The 13862-nt window shown below is 52.3% G+C and overlaps 1 protein-coding gene across 4 annotated transcripts in view; it reads left to right on the top strand.

Moving 5' to 3' along the window:
* PIGG (phosphatidylinositol glycan anchor biosynthesis, class G) overlaps positions 1 to 13862 on the top strand; it is a 40871-nt gene that overhangs the window by 22006 nt on the left and 5003 nt on the right. For 2 of the 4 annotated variants that reach the window (XM_010832564.1, XM_010832565.1), the window contains exons 7-11: positions 4074 to 4291; positions 4443 to 4724; positions 5936 to 6393; positions 8469 to 8660; positions 12209 to 12518. In XM_010832564.1, the coding sequence (XP_010830866.1) occupies positions 4074 to 4291; positions 4443 to 4724; positions 5936 to 6393; positions 8469 to 8660; positions 12209 to 12518 (1460 nt within the window). Of the gene's footprint in view, positions 1 to 4073; positions 4292 to 4442; positions 4725 to 5935; positions 6515 to 8468; positions 8661 to 12208; positions 12519 to 13862 lie in introns of those variants that run through there. The other 2 variants (XM_010832566.1, XR_824593.1) reach the window with 2 other exon arrangements.

Raw genomic sequence — 13862 nt, 5'->3', positions numbered from 1 at the left:
AAATCAGTCCTGAATATTCATTGAAAGGACTGATGCTGAAGCTGAAGCTCCAGTATTTTGGCCACCTAATGCAAAGACCTGACTCATTGGAAAAGACCGTGATGCTGGGAAAGATTGAAGGCAGGAGGAGAAGGGGACGACAGAGGATGAGATGGATGGATGGCATCACTGACTTGATGGACATGAGTTTGAGCAAGCTCCAAGAGTTGGTGATGGACAGGGAGGCCTGGCATGCTGCAGTCCATGGGGTCGCAAAGAGTCGGACACGACTGAATGACTGAACTGAACCAAACTGATCACATGGACCATAGCCTTGTCTAACTCAATAAAACTATGAGCCACGCCATGTAGGCCAGCCAAAACAGATGGGTCGTAGTGGAGAGTTCTGACAAAACAGTCCAGTGGAGAACAGAATGTCAAACCACTTCAGTATTCTTGCCTTGAGAACCCCATGAACAGTATGAAAAAGTCATAAATTTATTTATTTAGCAAATGCTGAATTTTCTCACTATGTTCCTCTTCAGCCAGGGGCTGTTGAGAGCACTAGAGGCACAGCAGGAGAGCTCTGTCCTCATGGAGCTTCTCATCCAGAGAGGGAAAAAGAGAAAGATGGCCAGGAAAGGGTGCCAGGTGGTGATGGGCACCTTAGGAAAAGGCTGAACCAGGGAAGGGTGGGCATGCGGGTGAGTGAGGGCCGTGGGGCACGTGGCCTGTAGGGGAGCCTTGTGCCAGGCAGGGTCCTGTGGTGAGGACGTGCCCACACAGTCAGGGAGTGACCAGGGGCCAGCGTGGCTAGAGCAGTGAACCGAGGGGAGCCAGAAGGAGATGAGGGCCGAGGGCCTTGTAGGCATTCCAGTGGCTCTTGCTTCCATTCTGAGTAAGTGGAGAGCTCCTGCAGGGTGTCGTGCAGAGCCTAGAATCTTCCCCTTGCGTTTTCAGAGGCCGTCTCAGGTGCCCGTGAGGAGGGCTCTCTGCTGCACTGTAGGAGGGTGAGGTGGATGGTGTGAGACCCTCCTCTGTAGGAGGGCGAGGTGCTCAGTGCAGGTGGAGGGCGAGGGCCCAGGCAGCAGAATCCAGGACAGAGGGGTGCTTCTGGGTCTGCTTTGAAGGCAGTGCAAAGAGGACTAGCCAGTGGCATAAAAAGCAACTTTGGTTTTCAGCTGAACACTGTAAGGAAGCAGTGACCATCACTGAGGTGGGCAAGGCTGTGTAAAGAGCGAGTTTGTAAGGCAGGGCGCTTGTGTATGTGCTGGAGGGCCAGGGTGGGACTGGTGTTGACAAAGCCAAGTAAAGAAAGAACTTCAAGGAGGAGGGAGGGAGTGGATGTGTTGAATAGGGTTCAAGGTAAAATAAAGTGAGGAACTGAGGAGAATTCCCCGGCATTCCAGTGGCTAGGACCCCTCACTTCCACTGCAGGAGCACAGGTTGAATCCCTTATCGGGGAACTAAGATCTTGCAAGCCGCAGGGCGTGGGCAAAAGTAAAATGAGGAATTGAGAAGTGGTCAGTTCTCAAGTGGCAGGTGAAATCTCAGCAGCTTTGTTGACAGAGGAGGTCACATGCCTGGCTGGCGTGCATGCAGATACAGGCTGTCGTCTGAGCTGAATGGGCGCCAAGAGCGGGGTATTCTTGTTTTTGAGCTGGGAGGAAGAACACGATATTTATAGCTTGGTAGGGATGACACCGACTGAATGGACATGAGTTTGCACAAGCTCCGGGAGTTGGTGATGGACAGGGAGGCCTGGTGCTGCAGTCCATGGGGTCGAAGAGTCGGACACGACTGAGCTGCTGACCTGAACTGAGGGATGACACAGAACAGAAGGGTCATGGCTTTAGAGATTTCATTTTGGCCCATCCAGGTATGTCAAGGCTGGTGTTTAACGCTGGGGCTGGGCTTGTTTGGATGCCAAGAAGGTCACTTCCCGGTTTGAGGCAACATTCAATGGGATGTGGGCGTGTTATCCTACTTGATGTAGTGGGGTACTGCCAAGTAGAGTGAATGCCATGAGTTTGTGCTGAGATATAATCTGACCTTGGGTTGGGTGTGGAAGACACATCCTTCCAGCAGGGAGTGGTTGGGAACCAGACATCCTGAATGGCAAGAGGACTTGGGGAGCGTCAGCTCTTAGATCATGAGACCCCCCTGTGGGTAGCTCTGTCAGAGATGTGGCCCGGCTCCGTGCATGTTTCAGTCTGGACCAGAAGCAAATAACTTGCAAATCAGTTGCTGGCACCATGCGTCCCTTCTCATATAACAAGAACTAATAAAGAGGAAACCAAAAACGGGATAGTGAACTGAGCACTGCAGTGGATGTGGCCATAATGAGCCTGCAAGACGAACTGAGGCCAGTCCCCGGGGTGAGAAGGCCGCAGAGGGCCTCGCACCTCCAGGGTGCCCGTCATCTGCACTGTCGGTGACAGCGTTTCCTGAAACAGAGCTGGGCACGTGTCTGACGGTGAGACAGGTCTCGAGGCCTGCTGTGACGTCCAGCCAAGTCTGAAGCAGCGCACTCACCTGACTGTCATTCGGTCATAGTGGGGGCTCTGCTCGCCTCAGGGCCTTTGCATGTGCTGTTCCTGTGGATGCTGCTCTCCCTGCTCACCTGCTGGTTCCTGGGCGTCCGTCATGTTTTCAGTTCACTGTCAGACCGCCCTTGTCCCCCACACATAACCTCAGTCTTATGTCAGTTCCCTTTGTGTTACCAGAGTCTCTCGCTATTCCCTCTACTTTCCCTCCACAGCATTTCTCACTGTGTGTGGTTTTGCACGTGTGTGACAACCCAGCTGGACCACAGGCCCCACTGGCAGGACCTGAACCTGATGCGCCTAGCATGTAGTCAGCACTCAGGTTTTGTTTGGGTGCGTGCATAGGTCCCCCATTTCTCTGTGACTCCAGGCAGTAGGGTCCCAACACGGATGCACCCACGTCTGTGACTTCGGGGTGGTAGAGGGTAGCAAGTAAGGGAGACAGCTTGGATCCAGACTTAGCCCAGCTCTCACTGCCAGCCCATGAGCTGGTGTCTGAGTCGCCTCCTCTCTGAAATGGGCATGTAGTCATCCCAGTCCCACTGGTCCTGGGGAGAGGACCGAGTGGGCTTGGGGTCACGCCTGCCCCCAGCACTTGGTGCAGGTCCCCTGGCTCCAGTGGCAGTGGTGGGGCTGCAGACATCTGAGCCCACACTCGGTTGTGCAGCAAGGATGCCAGCCTGTGATTGGGGAAGGCTGGAGTGGGCACACTGCTGGTGGTTTGGGCCAAGGCCCCTGAAAGGCATGGTGCAGACCACCTTGAAACAGTTCTTTAAGTTGGAAAAGCACGTTAAGTACCAGGGAGCCTTAGAAAAGAAGTTCTTGCTCTGCCGGCCAATCGAGTCACGACTGAGTCTGGTTCAGCCCTGAAAGGAAGCGGGCAGCTCCCGGCTTTGGGCAGCCTGCCACCACCGTCCCAGTGGGAACCCACTGCAGCCAGGGCTGGGGCCCACTGATGGGCTGTTTCGCCGCCCTGGCTTTGCGTCAGCCATGGATCATCTAGCAGGTGGGGCACGTCAGCCTTGTGGCAGGAGGGGCTGGGAGACTGCATCCCTTCCCAGAGAGGGTCTGTGAAGAAGGAGAGCAAGTAAAAGGGGCGCTGACAGTGAAAAGCAGGGGTGCCCACCGGCCTTGGGGAAAGGGCCGCAGTGGCGCAGGCATCAGGCACTTCCTGTCCCGTCATCACACAGAGCCTCAGGGTTGGGGGGAATTCTGTAGAACTGAGGGCCTCTTAGTACTCTACTTTTATGGCTGTCACACTCTTGCACCATGAGGAAGAAGAGTGGAGAGAGAGGAGAGGGAGAAGGCGGCAAGCAGGAGGCTGAGAAGGAGGGGCTTCTGTCCGTGCGAGTGGGGCAGTGGGAGGAAGGACGGGGTGGGCACAGGCTGGCGTCACCGCAGTCGGGGTTTTCCTGAGGGGCGGCCAACCCTCCCGGGAGTTCGTCTTGATGAGTGTCAGGCTCTGCCACGTGCCATCAGTAGCAGGACTCACAGATTACACGTGTGTGTGCGTGTCGGTGATTTGTGTGTGTGGCCCTTTCTTCTTAGAGCCTGGATTTGAGCAGTTTAAAGTGTCGGAAAGATCGCACAGAAACTGGATCAGATTGTACTTGGAGGAAAATAACTCAGAAGTCGTTTTCAACCTGGGAGCCAAGGTTCGCAGGCAGTACCTGGACGCACTGAGGATGCTGAAGCTGTCGCTGAGCAGACGAGCGGCCCAGTATGACGTCTACTCCATGGCGGTGGGGACCGTCCTGGTCCTGGAGGTACGGGTCCCCGGGCAGGGTCACTGCGTCGCTGGGCGGACATCTCCGCCAACGTTTGGTAGTCAAAGGACGTGGAGATTCGGTGTTTCTGGAAGGGGACAGGCGCGCGCCCTATTTGCACAGTCATGGACACCCGCTTTTCCTGTTCCAGGCCCTCGTCCTGCTCCTGCTCAGTGTCCCGCAGGCGCTGAGCAGCAGGGCTGAGCTGGACGTCCCCCTGCTGTCGCCCGTGTGCTCTCTGCTCTTCTACCTGCTGCTCCTGGCGCTCGCAGCGCTCCACGTCGTCGTGTGCACCGCCGCTGACAGCTCGTGCTACCTGTGCGGCCTCCCGTGGCTGGCTGCGGGCGGAGTGATGACGCTGATCGCCGCACTGCTCTGTGCGGGCATGTCTGCTCTCACCAGGGTTTTTGCCGGTGGGAAGTGTCTGAGTCAGGTAGGACTGGCTTTCCAGGTGGGCTGCTCTTGTTGCTGCACTGATGAGATGTGGGTTAGACCCCTAGCGTGTAGCAGGCACGGTGCTGGTGAGAGCTGAGGAAAGCACCCACGCTTCATGGGAGCTGACGGGACACACTCTCAGTGGCGAGCCTCCCAGGCCCTGACCATCCCAACTTCACGCACTCACCTGTGTTGTCAGGCCTCATGCCTTCTTTCTGAGCTGGAAGGACAGGGTCCCTGGGACTGTGACCGGGGGCCTCTCTAGAGTGGCTGCACAGAGGAGCAAGCAGCTGACTGACAGAGATCAAGAAGAAACTCAGACCTCATCCTCATTCTGCCTCAGAAAATGCAGTTTCCTGTTCTAGACTTCTTGCAGCTTTTGGCCTCTGACGCCTTCTTTCATCAGCTGGTTGTGGTGGCGGGCTGGTGAGAGAGACACGGGCAGTCCTGGTTGGTTCACAGTGCCCAGGGCCTGAGGGACCCAGGGCAATGACTCTAGGCCCCAGAGGGCAGCTCCTGGTCATGGAGCCATAGACACCCACCCCTCCTCATGTGCTGGTGGCTGAGGGAACGCGTATGTTGTCATTTCCCACACATTTCCATACCTGCTCAAGCGTGGGGTTTCCCAGAGGAGTTAATTCTCCAGGGCTTGACCAGGTTCACCGCGTCGCCATCATGTGCTAGGTGCACGCAGGTAACGGAATGAATGCCAGCAGTGTTGAGTGAGAGCCATTGAGTCCTCATCTTAACTTAAAATGCTTTATATTAGTGTATTTAAGGGCTAGTACTATGATACCCTACCATTGTAACGGAAACTCTCTGGATTTCCAGCAAGTTCATGGAAAAGCTAGACGTCTGGTTTGGTGGAGTATGCCCTTGGGGTTCTTTGGTCTCGAGTGGTCGAGTGGTGGGCCGTGGCTGTGAGAGGCAAGGATGGGGTGTGAAGGACGGGCTGAGAGCTCTGGCACTGTCGAGAAGTGGGGTCCAGACCTCTTCAGTCTCCTTGTCCCTCAGCTGCAGGCTTGCCGTCCGGGGCAGGGTCGCCTTGCTGTCCCCAGGTCCTCTGGTTCACCCAGGGGGATGGGGTGAAGTGGGTGCGGGGCGTGAGGAGCAGCAGGTTATCTTCTGTGAGTGAGCACTGTACGCTCGTGCAGCAAGAAGGTGAACTGTTCAGATTCTTCCTTACAAAATGCATTTTCCTTTTCACAGAATCCACCTCAGTCCACCTCAAGGTGGTCAGAGTTAGATCTTCTCAGCTTCTTGGGAACCGTGGGCCATGTGCTGAGTCTGGGCGCAAGCAGCTTCATCGAAGAGGAGCACCAGACCTGGTACTTCCTCGTCAACACACTGTGTTTAGCTCTGTGCCACCAGATCTACAGAAAGTGCCTTCTGGGCGACGACTGTGCCCCTCAGCATTGCCCACACACGGGAGAGGAGTTTGACGGGGTCGCGGTGGCCCTGCAGGGCAAGCGTGCTGGCCCTGAGGGGTGGGAGCTCAGCCGAGCGCCCGCAGACCCCTCCTCCCTGGAAGCCCTCAGAGGCTCTGAGCGGTGGATGGTGCTGGCGAGCCCCTGGCTGGTTCTGGCCTGCTGCCGGCTGCTGCGGTCCCTGAACCAGACCGGTGTGCAGTGGGCCCACCGGCCCGACCTGGGGCACTGGCTCACCAGGTGAGGGCATGAGTTGTGGCCTTGGGCCAGACGCTCCAAAGACCTGTTTTTCCTACTCAGGATAGAAGTGGTGTTTGAAATCTGAAGAAATAGAAGACTGACCCATGAATTGAGTTGAAAGGTGAATTTATTTGAGGCTAGCCTGGTAGTTTGGTTTTTCATTGCTGAATCACTGTAAGTGTTCCTGTTTGAAAACCAGTGAGTTTTATAATGATCACTGCAGCAGGATATAGTTCTTCACTCGCTGCCCTGTGCCCCATGGTGTGGGGCTGGGGTGACAGGCTGACCAGGAGCCCTGTGCCCCCACCCCTCTCTGTCCCCCTGCCTCCCCCACACCCCACCCCCAGAGGGGCAGCTGCCTTGGCTGGAGCCTGGAGGCGTGTCTTCAGCTGCTTCTGCGGCCTCTCACGGGTGGCCAGGTGACCCAGTGGAAAGTATGGCAAATACAGAGGACTGAAGTGAAGAGAAGAAACTAGGGTAGAAAAGACCAAGATTTGGCTGTATCATCAATTTTACTGTCAACGAGGTCTTAAAAAACAACTAAAGTAAGAGCACAGCAAGATGAAAAAATATTTCCAAGAGAGACCAACAAAGGTCACCGTCGTGTCACTGGGGAGAGCCTCTTGAGAACTGTTGGCAGAACGCAAGACTCACAACTGTAGTAGACACACTCCTAAGGGAGGGAGTCCCAGAGGAAAGAGCAGAGAAAGGCGCGCTCCCACTGGTGATTCGGGAGCGTCAAATCACAAAGTGCAGTTTTACACCTGGTGAGGGCTTGGTGAGCGTCAGTGCATCCTGGGACCACATAGTGGCATAGTCCTTTTGGATAAGTCCTTCTGGAACTGTACTCCAAAGGCTGTAAGATTATTTATTCCTCTGGCCAAATAATTCCTATGGTAAATTTCTCCCCAGTGATAACAGTACTAGCAAATCTTTGGCAACCACAGTAACCCCAGGTAGCAATTTTCAGGTGCCTGCTGTGTGCCCACTCATTCCATTTTCACAGCAGCCTTGAAAAGAGTGTCCTGGCCTGTCCCCATTTGGGGTGCAAAAGCAGAGGGGAGCTGAGGGGTGGCAGGCAGAGCCAGAGCATGTGAGGGCAAGAGCGCCGGAGTAGCACAATGACCTAATTCTCCTGGGACATGACAGCACTGCAGGAGGGCTTGGTGGTTTCCACCCCCAGATGCACTAGCAGGCGTGCATGCAAGGGCACCCCCACTGCCCCTGCCCCCTCTCCAGGCTGTGCCCACGCCTCAGTCTGGACCCTCCCTCAGCACACTGGCCCCCTGTGCCTTTCCATCGGGGCATGACTCTCCCAGTCCATTTGTGAGGAGGCTGCAGTTTTGGTGATTCCTGCTCCAGGACAGAGCCTTCAAGAGGCACCCAGAGACACCCGAAATTGCCTCTATGCTCTGCTTTCCATCTGTGACAATGATCCAGGGTCTGCATAAAGCACAGCTTGCAGAGCAGCAGTGGCGGCCCCAGTGTAACCCTGTCACCACCCCCAGGACCCACCTGGCACTGGCCTCCTCTCCCCTGCATCTTTCCTAGTAGTTTCTCCGTGTGGGGTGTGTGTATCTTGACTCACCCACTTCAGAGGTATTGAGTGTTTGGGCTTCATGACCATGACCTGCAGTGAACAAAACGGGAAAGCCCTGCCGCCCAGGACAGCTCACCAAGGTAGCAGGGGGCATGGGCAAAGGCCAGGCAGAGAGACAGCTGTGACAGCCATGTGCCCAGCCTCTCTGCTGGGGCACCTGCGAGGGGGCAGACACTCCCAAGTGATTCCCTCTGCACTGACAAGTGAATGGAAGAGGATGGTGCCAAGGCATGTCTCCTTTGCCCAGAACCTCCTCACCTGTGGTTGGGGAAAGCGAGGCAGCCCCAGAAAGGAGAGCCAGCAGGCAGTGTTGCCCTGACCCGTGCAGAGCTGATGGTGGGGACCAGTTGGGAGTGAGCAGTGAGAGTCTGGGCTAACGGCCCTTTATGTGTTTCGTTCTTAGCCACGTGTGTAGGCCCATAGCATCACTAGCTGTCCTTGGTGGTAATTTCTGGCATCTTACATTTCATTCCAGCTCTGATCATAAGGCTGAACTCTCTGTTCTGGCCGCACTTTCCCTCACCATGATTTTTGTGTTGGTTCAGAAGAGGTGCTCCCTCACATCAAAAGTGGCCATGGCGTTTGGCCTGCTGGGCGTCTATTGCTACCGGGCGGCCATTGGAAATGTGCTGTTCCCATGGCAACAAGACAACAAAGACATTTCAAAGTAAGTGTACTAGCAGACACAAGCACTTGTTTTTAGACCTGTTGTAATGTTTTATGTACTAAAAATGCCATGCAGTCTTGAGATCGTTAGAGTTGGGCTTTTGTGAATTGTGATTTTGTCAATAGTTACTGAGAACATTTCAGTGAGCCAGTTCTGTTAGCCTCTTTTTTTGGTAGGAGAGAGACAAATAACTTGGAAGTAAGGTCACTGGGGTGTTTTGTTTTTTTTTTTAATAAGGGATTGTTTAAAAATAAAGAATTTAAAATATTTCATTTTGCTTCACTAAGAAGTAACTAGTAATGAGGATAATAAGGAGTGGATACTCCTAGCAGTTGGGGGTGAAGCATGTCAGAAAGCCTAACTTTCCCATAATTTACATGAGCTCCTGCAGCTGGCTCCTGCAAATTGTCAATACCACTTTCTGCACGTCACAGGGCTTTCTCTGTTTTTAACAGTCACAGGGTTGGGGTGAGCAGACCCTATTTTGGAAGGCTGTTCATAAAATGTGTTAAGAATCTTGATTTTGTCCAACCCTCTGACTTGGATGTACTCTTACAGAATTCATCTCAAAATACAACCAGACATGAAGCAAGAGACTGGGATATGGGTGTGTTCTCTGAAGCTTTACTTACAGTTGCACATAGTAAAAAATGAGGTGCTTGGCCAGCAGTTTTGGATGAGTCTCTGAGGTCTCTGGTTTCAGGTCTTTAATCCGTTTTGAATTTATGTTTGTGTGTGGCATGAGAGAGTTGTCCGGTTTGATTCATTTGCGTGTAGCTTTCTAGTTTTCCCAGCACCACTTACTGAACAGACTGTCTCTCCTCCATTGTATATTGTTGCTTCCTATGTCGTCAGTTCATTCCCCACGTAAGTGTGGGTTCGTCTTGGTTCTCCAGTCCATTCCCTCAGTCTGTGTGTGTGTGATGTGTGTGTTTGTGCCTGTTCCATACGGTTTAGATTAGTGCAGCTATGGAGTATGGTTTAAAGTTAAGGCTTGTGATACCTCCAGCTTTGTTCTTTCTCAAGATTGTTTTGGCTAGTTGAAATCTTTTGTGTTTCCTTACAAGTTTTAAAATTTTAGAATTACCTATTTTAGTTCTGTGAAAAATGCCATTTGTATTTTGATAAGGATTACATGAATATGTAGATTGCCTTGAGTAGATGATTGTTTTAACAATATTAATTTTTCCAATCCAGGAACATGGTATGTCTAAACATGTCTTTACATCAGTTTGTGCTGTCTTCAGTTTCTTTCATGAGTATCTTAAGTTTTCTGAGTATAGTTCTTTTATCTCCTTCTTAGATTTATTTCTAAGTGTTTTATTACTTTGATGTGGTTGTCAGTGGGATTGTTTTCCTAGTTTTTATTTGTGATAATTTGTTGTTAGTTATAGAAATGTAGGATATTTCTGTATATTAATTTTGTATTTTTCAGCTGTACTGAACTCACTGATGGCCCGCGTGGCAGTTTGGATTTTCTGTGTATTATATCACGGCATCTGCAAACAGTGACAGTTGTATTTCTTCCTTTCCAGTTTGGAGTCCTTTTATTTCTTTTTCTTATCTGACTGCTATGGCTAGGACTTCCAATTTTATGCTGAATAAAAGTGGTGAGTGGACATCCTTGTCTTGTTCTTAGTCTAGAGCCTTCCACCACTGAGTATGATGTTAGCTGTGGGCTTATCACACATGGCCTTTATTATGTTGAGGTATGCTCCCTCTATACCCACTTTCTGGAGAATTTTTTAAATCATAAATGGATGTTGAATTTTATCAGAAGCTTTTTCCACCGTCTGTTGAGGAGGATCGTGTGGTTTTTATTCTTCAGTTTGTTAACTTGGTATATAACTTTGATTGATTTTTGGATGTTGAACCATCTTTACATCCCTGGGATAAATCCCAATTCATCACAGTGTATGATCCTTTTAATGCTTTGTTGAATTTGTTTTGCTCCTATTTTGTTAACAATTGATTATCTGCGTTCATCACTGATGTTGGCTTATAGTTTTTGTGTGCAATGTCTTTGTCTGGTTTTGATATCGGGTTATGCTGGCCTCACAATGTGACTTGGGAAGCATTCCTTCCTCTGCAACTTTTTTGGAATAGTTTGAGAAGGGTAGGTTTTCTCTAAATGTTTGATGTTGCTTTGCTAGTCAAAGAAAGAAAAGCAAGTGTTGCCCTCTCTGAAAGCGTGTCAGGGCAAGTTCTGAGAGCTGTGGCCAGATTGTCTGGGTGGCCGAGAGGCACAGGGGGCACTCCTGGGAACAGGGCCTGTCACCTGGTGTGGGGGATTGAGATGGTGCTGAGGGCCTGGCTGAGGTGACAGCCCAGTGGTAGGTCTTAACCTGTGGAAGGAAGGTCAGGTGGGGTGGGCGTGGTGGGGACACACCTTAAAGGCCGTTTACCTCAAAGTCAGAGTTCTGTGCAGAAGTCAAGACTGAATGTCACATGTGAGGGCATGCAATTCAGAGCTGTTTGTTTAAATCTCAAAGTGTATGTTGCTTATATGTAGGATCTAAAAAATGATACAAATGAACTTACTTACAAATCAAAGGCTGATACATGAGTGAATTCCTCTTCCTCTTGGATGCACCTTATTTCAGCATCACTCACGTCAAGATACGGATCTCTTCCTTACCTTTCATGGTGACGACAGTATATACTTTGTTGGTGTCCAAAACATAGACCAGCACACCCTTTCGTCAGCCTGCACTGCCTGGCTCCCATTGTTTCTGTGAAATGCTTCCACTCCCCACCCCATTTATCCTTCTTCTCGATGCATCCTGGTTCCAGGTCCATCCTGATTCTAGACTCCCTCCTGGCTCTATGGCTGCCCTGATTCTAAAGCTGCCCCGATTCTAGATCTCCCTAAAAGCTGTTTCTCTCCTTTCAGTGCCCACAGGTGCTGCTGTCCATCGGTGTTCTGGAACCCTCTACATTTAACTCCTGACTTTCTTCTCCACTCTGAAGCCCGGACCTGGCTGGGGTGGAAGGCCTGGTTTCTGTGGTTCTGGATGTCCAGGCACAGCTGGGTGGTCAGGGCAAGAGGGGCCCCTTCAAGACATCAGTGGTACTCCCCTTCCTGTTCACTGTCAGCCTGCCCAGTGTCCTCCTTGCTACAGGTCCCAGCCCCTTTCTTCTTGAAATGTCTCTGCTTACTTGGGCCTTTGCGGATTTCTCCCTCTTTGACCTTATCCTACTCCAGCAGTTTTTCCAATTAATTATACAAAGCAGGTGGACAGATCTTTTGGCCACAGTGACGGTTCTGATCTTTCACCCAGGTGATCCTTGGCCACGTGAGCACAATTTCCTGTCAGCCAGCTCCGTCAGAGAAGTGCACACATAAAGGACAGGCCTGCCGGCCTCTGGGGGTCCTGGGGGTCTGATGTGCACAGGCAGACACCCCTACTTCCACAGAGCCCCCCACAGTGAGTGGGTCCTGAAGCTTGTGTTGTCAGCTCAGCTCAGTAGACGCATACTTGGGAAAATACATATTTGATTTTTTTTTAGCTGGTGCTAATGAATCTGACTTGTTTTGCTTTCTTTAGGGGCATTACCGAGGCTCGTTTTGTTTATGTCTTTGTCCTTGGCATTCTATTCACGGGCACCAAAGACTTGCTTAAATCTCAAATCATTGCTGCAGACTTCACGGCCAGGACTGTGGGCCTCTGGGAGATACACAGCGGCTTAGTTCTCCTGGCAACACTGCTCCTCAGACCCCACAATCTCCCCGTCTTGGTGCTGAGCCTCGCAATCCAGACCATCATGGCTCAGTTCGTCTGGAGGCCCCTGAGGCATGACGTAGCTGAGGTCACTGTGATGCATTACTGGTTTGGTCAAGCATTCTTCTATTTTCAGGTAGGTTTTCATCATTATCATGGGTAGAAGACTATTAATTTTTATGTTGTTTATCTTTTAGTTTTTCTTTAAGAAAATTTTACCATAAGCCGGGAAGTTTAGTAAAAGAACTTTTGGCATGGCGAGGTGACTTATGCTTAAATCATGCATATATTTATAAGATAAAGTACAGTTAGTTATTTAAGACAGGCACGCTTGGTGCCAGCATGCAGCTGCTCTGCGGGTCTGCTTCCTACAGGCGGTCAGGGGAGTGAAGTGCTTGGCTCTGTCAGCTTGGCTGGTGACTGCTCTCCCTGCTCCCTGGCTCTCAGCAGTGGGCACTGCTGGGGCTCCCACTTGGCTGTTACTCTCTTGGGACCCGTGCTCGTCGCATCTCCTCTTCAGTGTTGAGGAGCCCATAGAGGCAGACCCAGCCACCTCCAGGGTAGACCTCAGGGTGCAGCCGTGTACTCGGGACTGCACTGGACAGGTGGACAGAGCATCCAGCTCCTGGCCCTGGAGGGACCAAGTTCCACCTCAGCCTTCAGCTCACCAGAGTCTCCCACTTGCCCCCGGTGGCACAGCAGACCCTGCCGCCTGATCAGGAAGGTGCCCATAGGCTCCCTGTGAACTGAACAGTTCTGCCCAACGCTGAGGCCTCAGTGTCAGGAAGACCGACTGCAGTCACGCCCCCAAGCAAGGAGACAGTCTCTGACGTTGTTTGCTTCTCTGCTGCACGTGGCCTCATCCCACAGCAGGACACAAAGCTTCCATGGCAGTTTGTGATACTGGCACATCTCAGGCACTGCCCAGAGGCAGCCAAAGCACAGGTGTCTGACAGCCACGGGTGCACCTGCAGCAGGCACCGTCAGACAAGCTTCAGGTCCCCAAGGAGCAAAGCCAACGCAGGTCAGCCCTCACACGGCAGGCCCTACGACATGTCAGATGAGTGGGCAGCTGTGTGGCCTTAGAAGCACAGTGGGCCCCCGGGGCCTCTCTCATCTCCCCTCCCACAGCCCTTCCCTTGGGATGTCCTTTTCTCACTGTTGGGTTTCCTGGCAGGAGGCTCACAGGCTCACTGACCCTTTCCCCAGCCCTCAGCTCACCGACTCCTCATGGTACAAGGTCAGGAGCATGGTGCCCAGTTGGTATCCACAGCCCTCCATGGGCCCCTCAGTCTCTCTCTGCCTCTAGACCACCCCTTCTCCCCCAACCCACACACACAGCATCAGACTGTTGAGGACCTAGTGACTTAACGCAAGGGAAGCCCCAGAGCGTGCGGGCCACACCTTAGGCCAGCCCTCCCTGACCGCGGAGTCGGCTTTGGCAGCACCTCCAGCGACCGCCTGGGGTGCTGCCAAAGCC

Source organism: Bison bison, unplaced genomic scaffold, assembly GCF_000754665.1.
Source record: "Bison bison bison isolate TAMUID 2011002044 unplaced genomic scaffold, Bison_UMD1.0 scf7180017861275, whole genome shotgun sequence".
Taxonomy (NCBI): domain Eukaryota; kingdom Metazoa; phylum Chordata; class Mammalia; order Artiodactyla; family Bovidae; genus Bison; species Bison bison.
This window is presented reverse-complemented; position numbering and strand designations above follow the sequence as displayed.